Below are 21,496 nucleotides of genomic sequence, written 5' to 3' on the forward strand. Positions count from 1 at the left end.
TTTCACTGAATGGTTCTTGTATGGCATTTATTTTAAGAGTCTATGCATAGGAGACTTTAAAAGTATATTCGATTTGCTTTTTTATTCAACAGATGGAATGAGTTCAGAGCAACGTCAGAAACAAGCCAAAAAGAGACGGGAGGAGAGAGCCAAATATCTGGGTAAGACATAAACACAACTGTTATCCTGGGACAAGTTCAGCCCTGTAGAGTTAATGATACGGTCACCCTGCACAAAACATCAATCTAGTAGCACCTAAAGTACACCAAAAGAAAAAGTTAAAGCCATTGAAGCTGTAATACAGTAAATACCTCGAATCAAAATTATTTACAATTCCCATGTGAGCTAAAAAATTAAAGGGATAGATCACCCAAAATAATAAATAATAAAATCTGTCATCATTTACTCACCCATTAGTTGTTGCAGACCTGATTTAATTTCTTTGTTTTGCTGAACACAAAGGAAGATATTTGTAGTCAAGCTGGAAACAGGAGCACCATTGACTTCCATACTAGAGAAGAAAAATACTATGGATGTCAAGTCGGTTTGGTTACAAATATTGCTTAAAATATCTTCCTTTGTGCAAAACAAATAAATTTATACAAATTTGTAACATCTTAAGGGTGAGAACATTTTGATTTTTGGGTGAACTATCCCTTTAAACTGCCAGCACATGGCTAACAGGTACTGATGCTGGACGCAGCAGATGCTTCTCGTTCATATGTCGTGAAATCAGCGCTTTCTTTTAAACAGTGATTGATGTGATTGACAAATTTGCTTGTGGTTTGTGTTCACTGCTGCAGAACAGAAAACGCAGGAGCAAGGTAAGATCGGTCATCTCATCCGCTGCATCATTTACATTCATTCATGTGCATTGCGTCTTAGCTCTTTTTGTTTTACTTGGTTGAGGCCATTTTTGTTTAATAGTATTTATTTGTCCCCAGTTTCAGAAATCATCATTAAGTGATGCAGTTTCTTTTTCAAAGATTCATTTTTCATCACAAAAGCGGTTTTTATTTTGGGTTCTTTGGTGCCATTAAATCAATTTTCATTTTTTGTTCTCGTTGGTTTCTCAATTTTCTTCTTTAATAAATAAAATGAATGTCGGAGCCTATGGTGTAGTGGGCAGTGCTCTGACAAGTGGTGCAGATGCACATTTTGGTCCTTTGATGATCTCTTAACCCTCTTCCACCTTGTAATTTCCTGTCCTCCTTTTACATACTATCAAATAAAGGTCCAAAAATAAATTTAAAAAATTAATTTAATTTTTTTAACTAAGTTCAGGAGGATCATGGCCATGTTTTCGAACCAATCAGCACGAAGAAGTCTCTATATAGCCATCCCTCACCTCTGCTCCATGAAAGCATCCATTTTTGCAGCATCTCTGCATATCTTTGCATATCTATCCCAGTTATAGAGGGGGGAGTACTCTGCATTCTCATTTGTAACTGAAAATATAATCAAATAATTGAAACAATTTTTATTGCACATTGAGTCATTTTGCTGATGTGTCATTTTCGCGTGTGCACTGTTAAAATAACCACAAAACGCAAAAGTATTTAACATTTTTGGAAGCACCCTAATAACATAGGCCGGTCCAACAAAAGATTTTAAAATACATTAATATTTTATAACTTCTATTAGTGCTGGGCAAAGATTAATCACATACAAAATAAAAGTGATTTTTTGCATAATATATGTGCGTGTATTGTGTCTAATTATTGTGTATATTTAACCACACACACATTCATATATTCATTTCAGAATTGTTTTACTTATATATAATTTTTTATTTATTTATTTTTAATAGAATATATAAAAATATAAATAAATATGTATAAACATGTAAATGTTTCTTAAATACATACATGAATGTGTGTGTATTTATTTATACATAATAATTACACGCAGCACATACTCATATATTGTGCCGGGAATCACTTTCGTTTTGTATGCGATTGGTCGCGATTGGTCTTTGCCCAGCACTATTCTATATTCATCAGCCTTCATAAATCAAGACGCGTCTTACAATCTCCACATTTAACCATCTGATGAAACCCTTAGGCACAGAGTTAAAATGTGACATCACATCATTAAAGATCGACATCTGTCTCAGATTAATAATAAAGTCTGCCATTAACTCGACAATCAGTTCGCTTCAGCTGCAGAGAGGCAGATAAACCCGCCGTTTGCTCCAGAAATAAACCACTGTGTTATCTAAAGTCTGACATTGAATGGGTTTATTGTAGCTCAGACTAGAAAAATCAAAGTTTTGCAAATCCAGTGTCTGACTAAACCTATCTTAGCTTTAAGAATGAATGTGCAGACTAAAATAGTTTTTTTCTAAATCATATTGTGTAACACTAATAGGATGAGCGGACGGCGTTAAGCTCAGTAGCGTTTTAAAGCAACTGAAACCTTAAAGTGACGTTAATATTCAATAATATAAACAGAGTTATTACAGTATAATATATTATATTCATGAAGAATAACATGGTTTTGCTAAATGGAGCCTTTTTGGCTTTGAGATATGTCATATTTTTTCTTTTTATTTGATATAAAGCAGTTGATATTTCAGTAAATACAGTGGCTCTAAAGCAATATTTTGAATGAAAGTAGTTCCTCAGCACAAATCCCATCTGGCCTGCTGTGTGTGTAGATGTGTGGTTAAGGGACTGAAAAACAGGAAATACCACAGTGTGATGTCTTGTGTGTTCTTTAAGTCGGGCCTGCGAGCAGAACGCAACCAGCTGTCGCCCAGCACGCCTGCAGTTTTAAATAAAGAACTTTGATTGGTTTTTAATTGTAAACCAGTCTGCGTCTCCCCAGCTAACAGGGAACGTTCCCCAAACTTTGGCTAATGTTCCTTAAAGGTTATCTTAAAGTTATCAAAAACATTCTTGCAATAACAGTAGTAGAACATTTCCCTAATGTTATCTGCAATTGATAAACGTTCTTAAAATGTTAGCTTTGCATTGATAGCAGAATGTTCTAAAAACATAACATTGAAAACATTAACATTGTGTAAGGAATGTAACGTTCTTAGAACGTTAACATTGCAAACGTTATAGTTGTATTGTTAGTGGAACATTCTTAAAACATTAATATAACAACGGACTTGAACTTTTCTAAACATTTTTTAAATAACGTTCTTATAACCAAAAAATTATGTTACTACAACGTCTAAAAAACTGGATGTTTTAAGCGTTCTAGGAATGTTTAAACATTGTTTTTATAACCTATTACGAATGTTATGAAAACGTTCTTAGAACATTAATATAATGACTAATGAAACTTTTTAATAACGTTTTATAAACGTTCTTAGAACACTAATCTAACAACAGACCGAACTGTTCTTAAAACATTTTAATTAACGTTTTTATAACCAAAAAATAAAATTAATACAACATCTAAAAAACTGGATGTTTTAAGCGTTTTAAGAACATTTAAACATTGTTTTATAACGTATTATGAACATTAGGAAAATGTTCTTAGAACATTAATATAATGACGAATGAAACTTTTTAAAAAACGTTTTATATACGTTCTTAGAACATTAATTTAACAACAGACCGAATCGTTCTAAAAACCTTTTGAATAATGTTCCTATAACCCAAAAAATAACATTAATACAACGTCTAAAAAACTGGACGTTTTAAGAACGTGTAAACATTGTTTTATAACCTATTATGAACGTAAAGAAAACGTTTTTAGAACATTAATATAATGATGAATGGAACTTTTTACTAACGTTTTTATAAACATTCTTAGAACATTAATCTAACAACAGACTGAACCGATCTAAAAACGTTTTGAATAACTTCAACAATAACGTTAATACAACGTCTAAAAACTAGACGTTATAAGCTTTCTAAGAACATTTAAACATTAAACGTAAAAATGTTAAAACGTTTTATAACTTATTATTAACGTTAGGAAAAAGTTCTTAGAACATTAATATAATGACGAATTGAACTTTTTACTAACGTTTTTATAAACGTTCTTAGAACATTAATCTAACAACAGACTGAACCGATCTAAAAACGTTTCGAATAATGTTCTTGTAACCAACCAATAACATTAATACAACGTTAAAAAAACTGGACGTTTTAAGCATTCTAAGAATGTTAAAAAATAAATGTTTTAAACTTAAGTGAAACTTTACGGGAACGTTTTTATAACTTAAAATTGTAAGCTGGGTCCTCCCTTTGTGTTTTTTCTGAACGCTCGTGTCAGAATGCTGTTCGGTATTTGAGAAGAAACATAACTGGGAACTCCATTAATGAGCAATGAAAGACAAAAAACACAGCATCACCGCTTTTCCTCTCTCTTTTCTCCCAGCGACAAAGAAAGCTCAGTGGTTGGAGAAGGAGGAGAAGGCCAGACGTTTACGTGAAAGCCAGCTGGAGGAACGCAGGAGGAAACTGGAGCAGCAGCGAATGAAAACGGAAAAACGAAGAGCCCTGCTGGAGGAGAAACAGAGACAGAAACTCGAGAAGAACAAGGTGTGGAAACAAATAAATAAATGTTATAAGAACTTCACTATATAAAACTGGGGTAGTCATGATCAATGTCTTTCTCTCTACAGGAGAGATATGAATCCGCTATTAAGAGGTCAACCAAAAAAACCTGGGCAGAGATCCGTCAGCAGAGGTGGTCATGGGCCGGCGGGTTAAACCAGACCTCACGTAGAGAGAGTAAGTGTCATTGGTTAAAACCAAACATCATTACAACTAAAGTATGAGAACAAAACCTGAAGTAAATCTGGTGCTACGATACAAACAGCATTATATTTAACTTCATATGTGTTAGTTCTGTTTGTTCTGTGTCTATATGGATGATTAGTTTGTTTTCATTGTGTAAGGACGAGTTTGAGTTTGAGCTAGTGCTGTGTTTGTTGTAGGTAGTTGGATAACAGTCGTCACCCTCATTATAATTTCGTTGCCTTGTAATCTGCTTTAAGTTTAATTCAATCTTTTTACACCGAGGTCTGAGTGGAAAAATCATCTTATGATAATTTCACCACCACAGAACTTGCTAATCATTGGCATCAACATCATTTCTCTTATTTTCTTTCCTTTGAAACCATTGACGAATGTTTGTAGTTTTTAGCAGCTGTGCTGGATGTTGTACTCTAGGTTGAGGTCTGCGACCGAGGTGTTACAAAGAGATGTTATGGGAGATGTGAGGTGACAGCACAGGGCGATGGACGTTGGTTTTATTACTGGTTTATGATTGTAAATACATAAGGGTGATTATGTAATTGCAGGTACATTTGGCGTCCAAATTCATTATTTTTATCAGCTTTTTTAAAGTTGGTACTCATGGTCATGGATCACAAGATGTTACAGGCCATAACAATATAATAGTTTCTTATATAAATGAATATATATAGTCTTATATAGATGAAAATCGTGATTTTTCTGTTGCCCAAATTAGTCAGTGTCCATGCTGCATAACGATTAATCGCAACTAATCGTTTACAGAATAATTGTTTTGTTTACATCATATATGTGTGTGTATTATGTATAATAACTATGTATATATAAATATACACACATGCATATATTCTAAGAAAAAAATACATGTTTATAATAAGTATTCATATTTATATATAATATAAATTATATAATAATATGTATACACTGCAAAAAATGACTTTCAAGAAAAAATTTACTTAGTATTTTTGTCTTGTTTTCAGTAAAAATATGAAAAATTCTTAAACTAAGATGATTTTTCTTGATGAGCAAAACGACCCAAGAAAATAAGTCTAGTTCATAGACCAAAAATATCAAATGTAAGTGATTTTGTGCATAAAATCCGCCATTGGGGTAAGCACAAATTTTCTTAAACACTAAATTCAAGAAAAAATTCCTTACCCCATTGGCAGATTTTTTGCTTGTTTTATGCACTTAATCACTTAAATTTGACATTTTTGGTCTAAAACTACATGTATTTTCTTGGGTCATTTTGCTCATCAAGAAAAAGCATCTTAATTTAAGAATTTTTAGATATTTTTTCTGAAAAGAAGACAAAAATACTAAGTAATTTTTTTCTTGAAAGTCATTTTTTGCACACAATATACACACATATATGATATAAACAAAAGTTTTATTCTGCAAACGATTAGTTGCGATTAATTGTTATGCAGCCCTAACACACACGACTGTCAACACTGTTACTCTTAACTTGGTAACAAAGTTTGACAGTAACAGAATTGACACTAATTCAGACAACACGAAATCATGATGAGTACCAAAATACTAAAAATACTTAATAATGTAACCATTTGAAAATGCAAAAAAAAAATGGACGAATTTGTGCGTGAAATATGCATACAGACGTTTTCACAAACAAAACTAAGTTTTTAACAAAAAAAATTCAAGAACAACTTATATCACATGTACGCAATAATCACATAGGCCTCTATAATCAAATACTAGGCTATAATTATAATGTATATAATAATGTTGATACAGCATTTACATGATCATATTTTACATTATAATATGTTACATATTGTATATTATTATATAGGCTATATAATTTTTTCTACACATAAAGATGTTTGTAATGACAATTCTTCACGCTGTGCTTCTTCACTTTTAAATCTATAGGAAAGCGTCTGTTTAATGCCTAATGTAAACGTAATATAAATGTAATGAGAAATCCAAACGTCAATAACTTGATCCAGGCATCATGTCTATTTTATTTTAGATACAAATGTGCATCTCTGGTGAAGTTATTAAAGGTCTTTGTTATCGTATGTCATATCGGCTACTTCTTTATTACCAATACAATTTACTCCGGCGGACCCCACCGACAGCAAAACCTCCCAAATCGAAACGAGAACTTTACCTTAAAACCAAATTCACAAACATAAGAGCGAGTATAAGAATGAATTCATGTGTGTATGCACGTGTTGTGAATTAGCAAAGTTTTCGTGAAAAGTTTGAGTATCAATACGAAAATGTACGCAGTTATTAAGAAATGAGATCCAACTTTGGACACCAAATGTACCCGCAATTACATAATCAATCATAAAGGTTAAGATAGGAATGATTAAAAATTAATATGTAAATGTTGTTGTGTGTCTGAGCCATTGGCTAACCTGATAAATCAGACAACAATTGAACATTTTGCAATGATCAGCATTTAGCCAGTTAACATCAAAATATATTTTTTTGTAAATTTTGTGTAACTGTCAATCAAGTCAGTAATAATTTAGAATAGTAAACTTTATAATCACACAAAAAGAAATATGGGAATTAACAACATGATCTCATAGAGAGTTGTGTTATAGTCACGCAAAATTTTATCGTTTTATTCGTGTCCATGGCACAAAATTCTGCTTTTTTTGTGCCTTGAGCACGAGTGTCTTTTTTATGACACTCGCACAAATTTCTATTAATAGTTTATCGTGTTTGTGACAGGACTTTCTTTTTTGTGTCAATTTATGTATTGTTTTCTCCTTTTTTCCCTATTTTTAAATCATTGTCGCTTGGGGTTAGATTTGGGGTTTGGGTTAGGATGTACTTTTATGTATTAGTTTCTACATGTTTTTCTTTCGCTTTTAAAACTATTCTCGTCTGGAGTCGGTGTTAGAATTGGGGTTTGGATGTCTAAAAAGTGAACACAAATTGATTCTTATGCTACATACACACCAAACGCGGGGCATCATGTTACTCGCTCTAGATTACTCGCAAGATTTAACTTTGTGTCCTGCGAATTTTTGCCTGAGTTGAATATTTTCAACTTGGGCGAAGACGCGTTTGAGTCGAATAGCGTGTGTTTTCGCAGCAAACGCGCCGCTCATATCGCGTCATTTGCATCGCCCTACGCGAGGACGCGTCTGGTCGCGTCTTTGCATTGTATGTAATCTAGCAAATCACTCAAATCGTTGAACTCGAATTTGGTGTGAACCCACAGTAACCCCAACTCCAAGTGACAAAAGTAAGAAAATAGGAAAAAACAATACATAAAATGACACATAAAAAAAGTCGTGCAACACTTCCAACTATTTATAGAAATTTGAGTGTCACGAAGGGGACATTCGTGCTCAAGGCGCGAAGAAGGGGTGAGTTTTGTGCCATGGACACGAATGAATAGTCTAATTTTGCGTGACTATAACGCGACTTCCGTTAAATCAGTCTGGGAATGGACATTATGTTAGTGTGGTAATGGTTTTATTTCGGTCCTTATTGATTTATGTTTATCCAGATATTTAACGTGAGAGTACCGGTCTGAAATGTTTTCAAGGTAATTATAAAGAATTTTAAACGGGAACAAGCATATCATCTTTTAAATGGTGTTTAGCATGGTATGAAATTTCATCTTACATGATGTCAGGTTTATGTAAGTATGAACGGCCCCTCCAGCTTTTCCCCTGATCAAACTGCATGAGTCTCCAGTTGTTTTGGGAATCACCCAGTGTTTGGCCCTCTCTCTCGTCGCTCACGGTGTCGGTATGAACGCTGTGCTCTCTGTGTTGCGCCCTGCAGGCAGATGCTCGGCCTCCACGGTCAACCTGCCGCGGCAGACGGAGTCTGTCATTAGCAACAGGCTGTCCAAGTCTTCGGCCACGCTGTGGAACTCACCTTGCAGAAGTAAGACCGGAGCGGCTGACCTCCCCCAAACCCCCGTCTGGTGTTTTGGTTCTTCAGTTTTTCATGAATTAATTTTCCTTTTCATTTTTTGGTGGCCTGCTTGCTTGAGCCTGTGCCTGGTGATTGGTCATTCTCACACTTTCCTTATTCACCACCCCCCTGTTTTTGTGTTGCATCGTGGGTAATCGTTTACTTCTGTGCTCTTTTTGATTGGTCCTTACATTTGTTACATCATAGTCTGTAATGGTTTTTATCTGTGGTCTAGTAAGTGGTAAAATATCTCCTTTTAGTTCATTTTTGAGCATTTTCACTCTGATGTAACTCGTGGTGAAGGTGGCGAGCGTGTGATCTGAAAATCATTGATAAGTCATAATATAATTATGAAATAATAATAACCAATGGACTGATAACTTGAGATGAAGAGTGATTGTTAAGGACTTGCAATGCTTAATAGGATCAACAATATTTGCATTTTAGACTAATATGATCTTAAGTAAAGTGGCTGATCTAATTGAATTAATTTAACTAATCCTGAAAAATTATTATAGTAGGTAAACACTACGTGCACGTTTAAAAGGTTGTGAAACGTATCTGGCTTTGCACACTACTGAATATGTCTATGATTTATTTACTGTAAACAGTATGTAAAATAGTATGCATTTTGTAACAATAAGCATTTCAGTTTATGTTAATTAGTTTACACAAAAAAATGCATTGGGTCAAAATGGAACGAACCCAATCGCTGGGATAAATTAACCCAGCAAATGTTTATATTTGACCCAACAATGGGTTAAAACAATCAAGCATTTCAGATTGAAACAACCCAACATAGGTTAAATTCTACCCTTTCTTATCAAATGTGTATAAATAGCATACCGTTGAAAAGTCGTGCAATACACCAAAGTCAAATTTTGCATGCATATTATACTATACACTTTCACGTTTGCTTAATACCACACATGTTTTTGTGTCATTTTATGTATTGGTATTTTTTCTATTTTTTAAACCATTGTCGCTTGGGATTGGGGTTAGCTTTGGGATTTGGGTTAGGATGTCATTGTACACTGCAAAAAAAGATTTCTTTTAAGAAAAAAAATTCTTAGTATTTTTGTCTTGTTTTCAGTAAAAATATCTAAAAATTCTTAAATTAAGATGTATTTTCTTTATGAGCAAAACGACCCAATAAAATAAGTCTAGTTTTAGACCAAAAATATAAAATTTAAGTGATTTTGTGCATAAAAAAAGCAAAAAAATCTGCCAATGGGGTAAGCAAATTTTTCTTGAATTTTTCTTGAATTTAGTGTTGAAGAAAAATCTTCAAGATTTTTTTCTTACTCCATTGGCAGTCATTTTGCTCATCAAGAAAATACATCTTGATTTACAAATGTGAAAAACAGGACAAAAATAAGTCTTTTTTTTGCAGTGTGTTAATAAGTGAACGCGAAGGACTGGTGTATCATATGCATGCAAAATTGGACTTTTGCGTATGTATTGCATGTCTTTTCAACTGTGCTATTTATGCATGAAAATGTGTTGGTTAAATTACAACCCAAAAAGGTTTGGTTCGTCCCTTTTTGACCCAACGCTGGGTCTAAAGTAACCCAGCATTTTTTAGATTGTAGGTCTGTACAACAAGAATAAAGCTAGTTAATTTGAACAAATAATGTATTGTCGACCCAAGTTTTGGTGTCACACTAACCAGCAGTAGCATACAGTATACTAGTATAGATTTTGTCAAATGGGACTGGGTGATATTGAACAAAATTTACATCTGGGTTTTATTTATGTGTAATAAATGTTTACACTGCAAAAAAAAAATGATTTTCAAGAAAAAAGTTTCTTAGTATTTTTGTCTTGTCTTGTTTGTCTTGATTTTGTGCATTAAACAATCAAAAAAATCTGCCAATGGTGTAAGCTATTTTTTTCTTTGAATGTTTCTTGAATTTAGTGTTTAAGAAAAATGTTCAAGATTTTTTTGCTTACCCCATTGGCAGATTTTTTTGCTTGTTTTATGTACAAAACCACTTAAATTTGATATTTTTGGTCTAAAAACTAGACTTATTTTCTTGGGTTGTTTTGCTCATCATGAAAAAGCATCTTAATTTAAGAAATGTATTTATAAAGATATTTTTTACTGAAAACAAGACAAAAATACTAAGACATTTTTTTCTTGAAAATCATTTTTTGCAGTGCATGCCCTACTGAAAAATCCAGTTAAGTCCAGCATACGCTGATAGCTGGTTTTTGCTGGTTTAAGGTGGCAGTAGCTGGTTTAGGCTGGTCCTCCCAGCCTGACAAAGCTTGTCAAGCTGGTGGTTCAGATGGTCTTCCAGCTAGACCAGCTTAAAAAGTGACCAAAACACAGCTAGACCAGCTTGCTACACAAGCAATACCAGCTAAAACCAGCTCAGCAACTTATGGCTGGTTTTAGCTGGATTTTTCAGTAGGGGCAAGTGAAATACTCATGTCACAATCACCTTAAATAAAACAGGGTATGATTAAAATAAAATTCAAAGATAGGGTTTTCCTCCCTGATTAAAAATATGCATCTGCACAACATGCAAGCTGATTGGAAAGTTTACATCCGACCTTACTAGTGTACATTTCTGGAAGAGCTTCAGTTGCACAGGAGGGTCATTTCAGATCATACTTATATCGACGGTATCGTCTCATCTCATATCCTGCTCACTCAGTATATTATAATATATACAAAGCTCTATATACCGACTACCATGTACTGCAACAATACTATGGTAAGACAGTTGCTACTCTGAAAAAGCATTGAAAACTTCCTCTGCCCGAAATGAAAGGTTTCCTAGAACGCTGACATAAGACATCTCAGCAGAATCATGGCTACGCAACACACATAAATAATTACAGCATTGAGAGTTTATGACTGTATCCCTATGGTCTGAAATGAGTGTGTTTGGTGAAATCTACTCTATCATTAGAAATGAGACATGAGATATAACATGATACTATAGTTAAATATACAAAATATATATTCTAGTAGTTCCTCAATTGTGGTTGAATTTTCCTGGAGTTTCCGCGTCTTGTGCATTTATTTTGGTTGAATACTGTTTGGACGAATGAATCTATAAAATAGATGGTGATCAAACCATTTGTTACAGTAGTTCAGGCAACAGCGCATTTTGCCGCAGTGGGGGAGAGGAAGGCAGCTGTTGCCTAGCAACCGCCGGTGACCGTCCGTCACGAAATGTTGTAAATTTAGTTGTGTTTCTTAAGCATCAGACCAGAGCTTGACCTTAATACTTATGTGTGACGATACATAGAGAACATAAAATAGTTAAATACACAATGTAGTTGAAACGTTACGTGGTTGTCATGTGTGTGTGTTTGTTTGTAGTAAAGAAGCGTGGGATTAAAGACAGATTTTGTGGAGGAGTGTAGATGAGACCACAGATTCATCTCCGCCATCTTCACATGTTTTTCTTATTGAAGCTTCTTCACATGCAGAAAGAAGAAATTCGCTCCGTTTCATCTCCACAAACCCAAATCTGTCATTGTGACCTCATTTTTATGTTGTTTTTTAATGTTAACACAGCATGCAACCTAGAGAAAAGTAAACTTGAACCTTCTAGGCCTGCTTAAAATTTCATCCCGAGTGACAGTAGCCAGTTGTCTCATGTGTCTCCTATATATAATGTTAAAACTTGAGGTCCACACTTCAATAGCTTGTGAAGTCTATGTGCGTGCAAGCCTGTGCTGTGTGTCTGTCACCAGCATCACAAAACATTTTGGTGTAAAGTGATACAAAACAAATCCAGAGTTTTACTGCCAACCAAATCAAAGCTTGCACTGATTGATCAAGCTCTTTGTTACAGTCCTCTGATTGGTTACCGTCATCTGAGGTCCATTGTGGAGTGACGTGCTGTACTGTATGCGTTCATGTTTGTGGATGCTAACATCGCCCTCTTGTGTCAGCCCGCAGTTTGCGTCTGAGCCCGTGGGAGAGTCGTATCGTGGAGAGATTGATGACTCCGACACTTTCGTTTCTGGCTCGGAGTCGGAGCGTGGCCACTCTCCAGAACAGCAGCGACACCAGTGAGTTATCTACATACATGAATCACATCAGGATGTCGAGCTACGTTGTCACATGCGCTTAAATAATAAAAAAAAACGTTATCTTAAGTGTTTGTCATGTGAAAAAATTTTCTTTATGCTATAAAAAAAAGCTTAAATGTAACACTACGCTCCATTTAGTATTCAAGCAACAATAAATATGCAAATTCAGCTCCGCCTCCTTCCAATCGCACCAGCTTTGACTACATGATCCAATGGGTCAACACTGTAATGTGATTGGATAATGGTTAAATCATGCTTGTGACATAGAAAGTACTTTAAGGAGCAATTTCTACCTGCCCAAACATTACAAATAAAAAAATTAACCAAATAAATCTAGTTAATTTGCACATGCAGCATGTTTAGGTGGGATACACTACCCATGTAAAAATCAAAGCTGCAGCTAGCTTAAAATAAAAAATTACGTTAAGTTCAGTGCTAGTATGCCATTCCCATCATGCCCATACATTCAGATAATCGTCAGCCCAGTCACACGAAATTACGTAGCTATAGTCAAGTAATTTATTGATTCTTTTCATGATCGTATCACGAATTTCTGTTTATGTGTCATTAGCTGCGTTTACATGGACATTTGTAATCCGTTTAAATTATCAATCTGAATAAAAATGCTCCATGTAAACACCTCAATCGGACTAAAAAGTGCAAATCTGATTAAAAATCTAATCCGCTTGTTAGGGGTGGTTTATACCGTTTGTAATCCGCTCAAAAGGACATGTATACACTTGATCGGATGGATAACTGAAACTGGGACGCTCTGCGCATGTGCAATCTTTTCTTTTTTTAATGGCGGTTGGTAAACCCACTGAAAGGCGCATTTCCGCCACCTACAGGACGAGAGTGTGGTGGAGCATATGCACACGTGCAATGACCTAGAATTGCCGTAATGACATGTGACGCAAATAACTTGAGTTTGTTTTGTTGAAGGAAGTCACAAGAAGTGATTGTCTTGTTAATCTTGTTCCTATTATCCTTCAATTCCCCATAAAGTGATACAAGACAGCGTTGTCCGGTCAGTCCATGATTTATTCTCTGATCCACAAACGCGTGTGTTTGGACTCGCTCTCGCGAACGGTCTCTGCAGCACTGCGTGAAGTAAAATACGCTTTTTGGGCACACGTGAATGGGTGTTTTTGCTGCTGCTTCATAATCAGCTGAGACACATAGCAAATCTTGAAACAGCGTGAAACTATATTTGTGCAATGTGCGCATGTCAAATGATCAAATCTGATGTAAATCTTGTGTCATATAAACACGCACATCAATCCGATCACATTATTAAGTGTTCATGTAAACGCTATGATAGGATTTATTAATCGGAAGGATTTTAATCCGATGGAGGCAAAATGTGTCCATGTAAACGTAGCTATTGTCTCGTATTGGTTACTCAACTGTTTTGTCCTATTTTCTTACCATTGTCGCTTCGGTTTAGGGTTAGATTTACATAAAATGACATTTTTACCCAAACCCAACTCTAACCCTAATGCCAGGCGACAATGGTTTAAAATTTAGAAAATATAAAAAAATGAATCAGAAAAAAATAGTATAAACCAATACTTAAAGCGACATCCTAACGCAAACATCAAATCTAACCCTAAACAGAAGCGAAAATGGTTTGAAAATAGGAAAAAGCAGTTGAGTAACCAATACGTGACAATGAAACATATCACAAAAAAAAGGCGGAAATTCGTGACAGTATCACGAAAAAGAATAAAAAATTACGTGACAATAGGTACATAATTTTCAAGACTGAGTAGATAATTGTATATGTAACATTTTGAGCATATATGAGTCAAATGATCTCCGTTTAATTTCAGATCAGTGTTCCCGGTCTGCATCAGCATCTCCTCTGACCGCCTGCTCTCATCATCATCCTCACCAGCACAATACTGACCGCTGGAGAGTCTCAGCAAGCACACCTGACATCACACAGCGCCAACCCAGACGCAACTCTGCACCGGTAAAATGAACCACATTAAAACACACTCTTAAAGTCATAAAAACTATTTTACCTGCTTTTATGATGTAGTACCCTGTTGAACAAAAACAAACAGCTTAAATCAGTCTCAGTCTACCAGCCTGGCCTGGTGGGTGCTTGTCAGCTGGTAAGGCTGGTTTTTCAGCAGGGTATGTAAAACGATATCATTCTTAATTGAAAGATACCTTCCCAGTTCACATTTTTTGAAAGTATGCAACAAAAATATAAAAAATTACTTAATTGGATTTAAAATATTGCATTACTATTTTCATCTAGCTTGAAAAGAAGAAGAAAGAAAAGAAAGACAAAGAAAGAGAGAACATAAAGGAGAAGAGCGCTTTAACTAAAGAGAAAGTGCAGAAGAAGAGACAGTCTGAGTCCATCACCAGAACAACAACAGACAGCAGGTAAATCACACTTAATACACACAAACTGTACACACACAACTTGCACCATAACTGCCTTAAATAAGAATAAAAATTAATTGATTTACTTTATTTATACAGAAAAAAATGGTCAGATGTAGTTCACTTCTGGCAACAATCTTTTCCCCCGTTGATTAAGTACACTGAACAAAATTATAAATGCAACACTTTTGTTTTTGCCCCTATTTTTCATGAGCTGACCTCAAAGACCTTTTCTATGTATTTCTCTCGCATATTGTTCACAAATCTGTCTAAAGCTGATCGCACACCGGCCGCGCAGCTCAGCGCCGCGCCGTTCTAAAAAAATCGAACACATTGTTTTCTATGAGTATACGCACACCGCCGCCACCAGGTGGCGCCTGTCCGTGCCGCCCAGCTGTGACTCAGAAAGTTGCTCAAATCCCAGTCGCCCCACTCACATATTTTAACATTAAATAAGATTATATTTGTCACAAATCATTAGCGATTAACATTGGCTGCTAACGTATATTTTGCATTTTGAAGTAGACGCTATCTGACGAAGCTCGTGCTATTAAATGTGCACTTCCGGTTTACAATACCTCCGAGTTGTCCTAGACGCATCTCGACACGACGCTGAGCTGCGCGGCCGGTGTGCGACCCACTTAAGGCCTAGTCCACACGGACACGGGTATTTTTATAACCGGAGATTTTCCTCCCAAAAAATCCTGTCCACACATGCTCGGTTTAAAAGAAATCTCTGTTCACATGAAAAAGAGCTAAAACACGTTATCAAGCGCTGTCAAGAGCATGCCACACCAGCAGACGGCGATATAACCCAAATCGTACAGCCACCTTGGCCAATAAGAAGCCTAACAAAAGTGATTTTGGTCAAAGGTTTTACTGTCTACACGACAACACTGCAACCAGCGTTTCTTAAAATCCTCACCCTGGCAGGGGTTTTCAAAAATGTTCGGTTTCAGTGCCCTGATACTGTGTTTTCTCGTGGATGAACGGCCGAATCGCGTAAAAAATGTTTGTGTGGACTAGGACTACGTTTACACGTGAGTGGCTATTTTCATAAATGGACCATTTCAACCTCTCCGTTTTCAAAAATAACTTTGTGCACACAGAAAAGTATTCATTGACACGTACCCGTGTATATATCCCGCCAAGAGCATGCCAAACCTCTAGGTGGGTTTAACAAGAAGTTTAAGCCCACAAAAGCCAATCAGAATCCCGAAAACAGCAACAAATCACTTGCTGTTCCTTTTTTGAACAAGGTTGCTTTTTTGGTGTAGGTGCAAGCTCTGGGGCACACTGTGACGTTGGCTGCCTTAACTGCCTTAACGCCCTGTAAATGAAGGGCGCAAACAAAAGAAAACATCTCAGTTTTTCAAAATAACCATGTATATGTAAACAGGGCCTAGGCCAGAATCTGTGCTCTTCGCTTCACACCTCACAGGTGTGGCATATCAAGATGCTGATTATACAGCATGATTATTGCACAGGTGTGCCTTAGGCTGGCCACAGTAATAGGCCGCTCTAAAATGTGCAGTTTTATCACACTGCACACAATGCAACAGAAGCCGCAAGTTTTGAGGGAGCGTGCAGTTGGAGCTGTTTCCCATGAATTGAATGTTCATTTCTCTACCAAAAGCCGTTTTCAAAGGCGTCACAGAGAATTTGGCAGTACATCCAAAATGGGGGCAAAAACAAAAGTGTTGCGTTTATAATTTTGTTCAGTGTAGTTCCATACACGCACACCACATGCTCTTTATCTCCAAGTGGTGCGTTTCCAAATCTGTTTCTGTTGAGATTAAATGTTGTCTTTTCGCAAAGCAAACAGAGGCTCTGATCCAGCCCAGCAGGGGCTCCAGCAAGCTGTTCGATCTTTAATAGAGCTCCATTACTTCAATGATAAATTAAAAGTGATAAATGAACTATTAATGTATTAGAGTTGCATTATGAGCTGCCTATGTCCTGCCTGACTAAAAAAATTGGCAATCGGCATCATCTGTGAAAAATCATAATTTGTTCTAACCAGACACAAAGCAACAAGTTTGAAGCATTAACTTGTCATTTTGAAAGCTAAAGGAAGTGCAAAAACACAAAGACACAGCCAAGCAAAATATTATTTGTTGTGCTTTGTAAGGAAAGCATCACGTTTACTATTAGGGATAAAGTTAACCGTCTGTAGTATTTGCTAGAGATAATAATACCTTAAATTGTGGTTTGTTGGGTAGAGGTCAGTTTCGGAGGGTATACGCTGGTCAAAATAGATGTACATTAAAGGTGCAGTGTGTAAATTGTAGCGGCATCTAGTGGTGAGGTTGTGAATTGTAACCAATGGCTCAGTCCACTGCTCACCCCTCACTTTTGAAACACATAGAGAAGCTACGTTAGCCGCCACTGGACAAGCATGTCATCGTCGGAGACAACTTAGTAAAAAAATGTCCGTGTAGGCCTTCTGTAGAAAAATGGTGGCACAAAATGGCGACTTCCATGTAAGGGGACCCTCGGTGTATGTAGATAAAAAGGTCTCGTTCTAAGGTAATCAACACATAATGGTTCATTATGAAAGGTCTTGATAATATAGTTTTGTATATTATTTTGCATTTCTGTCAAGAGATCCTTCTAAAAATTACACACTACACCTTTAAATGAATTCTGACCCATATTTAGGAACTGGAATATAATAAAACATATGGTTGGACTTTAGCATCAACCAGCAATTTTTACATAAGATAGCACCACTTACGTCTTATTTAGAGCATGAAACAATGTAGCTTTTGTTAAATGTACAAAGTGTGTACATTTTCCACATTTAAGGTTGCTTTTTATAGAAATGTCTGCTAAATTAATGAACATATTGTCTGTTTTCTTCTTAGCTCAAATATAAAACCTAAAAACAGAACATCATCACCTGCCACGCCCAGGAGTCGCCCTCTCTCACCCAACCCCACCGTGTCCTCCAAGCCCCCCTCATCTTCAGGCCGGACCCCTCCTGGCACCAAAACCAGGCCCAAGCGAGCTCAGACCCCTGCCCGGGTACAGGCCCCTGCCGTAGCTGCCGTCGCCGTGGAAACAAAGGAGCCCGCTCAGGCAAACCCTCCCAAGGACACAAAGAGTGAGTCTGATCGTCATGACGACCACAGCAGACAGGCCATGATGTCAAAGGGCCAGATAAATCTGACTTTTATTGTTTTAGTATGTGATGCTCAGTTTTAAAGGACCACTTCACAATCATTTTGGTACATATTTTGACTTTTCGGTATTCTTTATGAACCTTGAAAATGTATCTTTAAAAAAATTGGAAACTTTTTTCAAAATGAGTATTCAAAATGACTTTTTAGTATGTTTAACCAACCGAAAAATAAACGTTTTATGAACTTAGCACATGAGTTTTAATGTATATTATAAAAAGATTTCATCCTCTCTCTCTCTTTTTTGTTAAGACCCCCAATGTTCCTGACATCACCGTCTCCTCTGCCCCTGCCACGCCCACCACTGCCAATCCGCCAATCGCTACGACTCCTCAGACACCGGAGGCCACAGTGTCCGCCACACCTTCGCGTTCCCTCTCTCCCGAGCCGAGCCCTTCAGTCGCCAAGCCGACAGCCGGTACCAATGACCCGGAGGAGGCGGCTCGGGTTTTGGCAGAGAAGAGACGTCAGGCCCGTGAGCAGAGAGAGCGAGAGGAGCAGGAGAGACGAGAACAGGAGCAGAAGAGCAGGTCAGCCGGTCTAACAGATGCACATTTTTAAGACATAAATCTATGAGTGGACACTTAAACTGCTTTATCTTCAACCAGGGAGATGCGCGAGGAGCACGCCAGGCGTGAGGAGGAGGAGAGGAGGCGCAGAGAAGAGGAAGCACGCTTCATGGCCGAGCAACAACGTCTGCAGGAGGAGAGAGAGGCGCAGGAGAGAGCACGAGCCGAGCAGGAGGAAAACCAGCGCCTTCAGAGACAGGTGAGCAATGCATCATGGGAAGCAGAGGATATTGAACCCCAACCAATTACATCTCAGCTTTATTTTTAGGCAGATGTGTATCGCAAGACTTTCACGTCTGCTGAAAATCATGTAGGATTCAACCAACCAGAACGACTTCAGATTTGTTTTTAATTTCATGTGCGTTGTGCATCAGACCTCCAGCCATTGAGACTTTTATCTGATTGTTTTATCTACAGTCTCTATTAACCTCTGCTTATCACATTGCCAGTGGAAACACATTTAGAGCAGTCACGTCACTGAACACACAACCCATCACGTCACATGTCACATCACCGTGGTCTGTTTGTAGTTGTGTGCTTTGATTTAATAATGCAGAATGGGTTTAATGGGGCCGACTCTGGCTCTCTGGAAAGATTGGGGATGTCTGTGCAGTATCAAAAATGATTTTCTGAGATCTAAACTGTGACACAGAATCAGATGATTTACTGTTATATAAAAGCCGATTGAACTTCTTGTCATGTCTGGATATCACAAGATAAATCTATACAGGCCCGGCTGCAGAATAAAATGACCAAGGGGGTACATCAAATTTTTAAGGGGCTTAACTTTAAACCAAAAAACACACAGATTACTTGATTTTGGCAGATTTTTGAATGCAGCGTTCATTTTTATTAATGCTGTTGTGTATAAATTAAATAGAAAATAACAAAACCTTCTTTATATTTTTTGTTTATTTCAGGTAATCTTGTAAACACACAATACAGTTTCAATTAGTTAACTTTTCGTAAAGCTTCGTTGTTAAATCTTGCCATAAATACCAAAAATAAACTAAGGGGGCACAAATCACATTTGAGGGGGCAACGCCCCATTTTGACCCCTCATGGCACGGGGCCTGAATTTATACTTTGCACTTTGCAGTTGTAATGAACTTTAACACCGCAAAAAAATATTTTCAAGAAAAATATCTTCAAGAAAAATATCTTGTTTTCAGTAAAAATATCTAAAAATTCTTAAATTAAGATGCTTTTTCTTGATAAGCAAAACAACCCAAGAAAATAAGTCTAATTTTTAGACAAAATGATATTTTGATTATGAAGTGATTTTGTGCATAAAATAAGCAAAGAATCTGCCAATGGAATAAGCTAAAAAATCTTGGACATTTTTCTTAAACACTAAATTCAAGAAAAATTCAAGAAAAATTTGCTTACCCCATTGGCAGATTTTTTTGCTTGTTTTATGCACAAAATCACTTAAATTTTAAGAATTTTTAGATATTTTTACTGAAAACAAGACAAAAATACTAAGAACATTTTTTCTTGAAAATCTTTTTTTGCAGTGTATTTTCTGTAAATTGTGTATAATCCATATTTTCATAAGCAGTTAAAGTATATTTTGTCGGATGTTTCATGAATTTATATCTTTAATCACAATTGAACTTTGCTGCTCCCTGGTGGCAGGATTGCAAAATGCTCAGATTAAATTGCACTTACTATCAAATCAGATGCCTGTTAAAGGGACACTCCACTTTTTTGAAAATATTCTGATTTTCCAGCTCCCCTAGAGTTAAATATTTGATTTTTGCCGTTTTGGAGTCCATTCGGCTGATCTCCGGGTCTGGCGGTGCCACTTTTAGCATAGCCAAATGACCAAAAGGAGGTCGCACACCAGACGCGCAGCACCGCGCAGCGCCGCGTCGAGTCGTATCTAGGACAACTCAGAAGTTTCGTACACCCGAAGTGCACATTAAATAGCGCAAGCTTAGTTTTGATATTTTTCGTATTTAAAACTTGACTCTTCTGTAGTTACATCGTGTACTAAGACTAAAAATTAAAAGTTACGATTTTGAAGAAAAATGAAAAGAGATTTTCAAGAAAAAATGTTCTTAGTATTTTTGGCTAGGAACTATACTCTCATTCTGGCGTAATAATCAAGGACTTTGCTGCCGTAAAATGGCCGCAGGAGGCGCAATGATATTACGCAGTGCCTGAAAATAGTCCCCTGCAATTAAAAGATACCAAGGGGACTATTTTCGTGCACTGCGTAATATCACTATGCCTCCTGCAGCCATGTTACAGTCCTTGATTATTACGCCAGAATGAGAGTATAGTTCCTAGCCATGTCTGCCTAGAAAATATCCAGTACACGATGTAACTTCAGAAGGGTCAAATTTTAAATAGGAAAAATATCCGAACTCTTCGGTTATTTTTAGCGTGATGCTAATGGTCTAATCAGATTCAATAGACCATGCCAAGCTATGCCAAAAGTGCTAGCGTGGAGATCAGCTGAATGGATTCCAAAACGGTAAAAATCAAATGTTTAACTCTAGAGGAGCTGGAAAATGAGTGTCCCTTTAAAAGCTCTCCATTTTTGTACACACATAATAAGTGTTGTATATCATAGAACATATGGGTAATTTGTGTTCCTGTAGCCCAAAAGGTAAAGCATTGTGCAATTGGTTTGATACCCAGGGAA

At 36.6% G+C, this 21,496-nt stretch overlaps 1 protein-coding gene across 4 annotated transcripts in view; it reads left to right on the top strand.

Annotated features, from left to right (window-relative positions):
- The window catches only part of map7d1b (MAP7 domain containing 1b), a 44,620-nt gene that overhangs the window by 19,518 nt on the left and 3,606 nt on the right, over window positions 1–21,496 (top strand). Inside the window, exons 3-13 of one of the 4 annotated variants that reach the window (XM_073858593.1) lie at window positions 93–161; window positions 804–824; window positions 4,342–4,505; window positions 4,589–4,697; window positions 8,502–8,606; window positions 12,552–12,671; window positions 14,525–14,667; window positions 14,962–15,092; window positions 17,960–18,194; window positions 18,524–18,804; window positions 18,883–19,042. In XM_073858593.1, coding sequence (XP_073714694.1) covers window positions 93–161; window positions 804–824; window positions 4,342–4,505; window positions 4,589–4,697; window positions 8,502–8,606; window positions 12,552–12,671; window positions 14,525–14,667; window positions 14,962–15,092; window positions 17,960–18,194; window positions 18,524–18,804; window positions 18,883–19,042 — 1,538 coding nt within the window. The remainder of the gene's footprint in view (window positions 1–92; window positions 162–803; window positions 825–4,341; window positions 4,506–4,588; window positions 4,698–8,501; window positions 8,607–12,551; window positions 12,672–14,524; window positions 14,668–14,961; window positions 15,093–17,959; window positions 18,195–18,523; window positions 18,805–18,882; window positions 19,043–21,496) is intronic. The other 3 variants (XM_073858595.1, XM_073858594.1, XM_073858596.1) reach the window with 3 other exon arrangements.

This window comes from Misgurnus anguillicaudatus, chromosome 20 (genome assembly GCF_027580225.2).
Source record: "Misgurnus anguillicaudatus chromosome 20, ASM2758022v2, whole genome shotgun sequence".
NCBI lineage: Eukaryota > Metazoa > Chordata > Actinopteri > Cypriniformes > Cobitidae > Misgurnus > Misgurnus anguillicaudatus.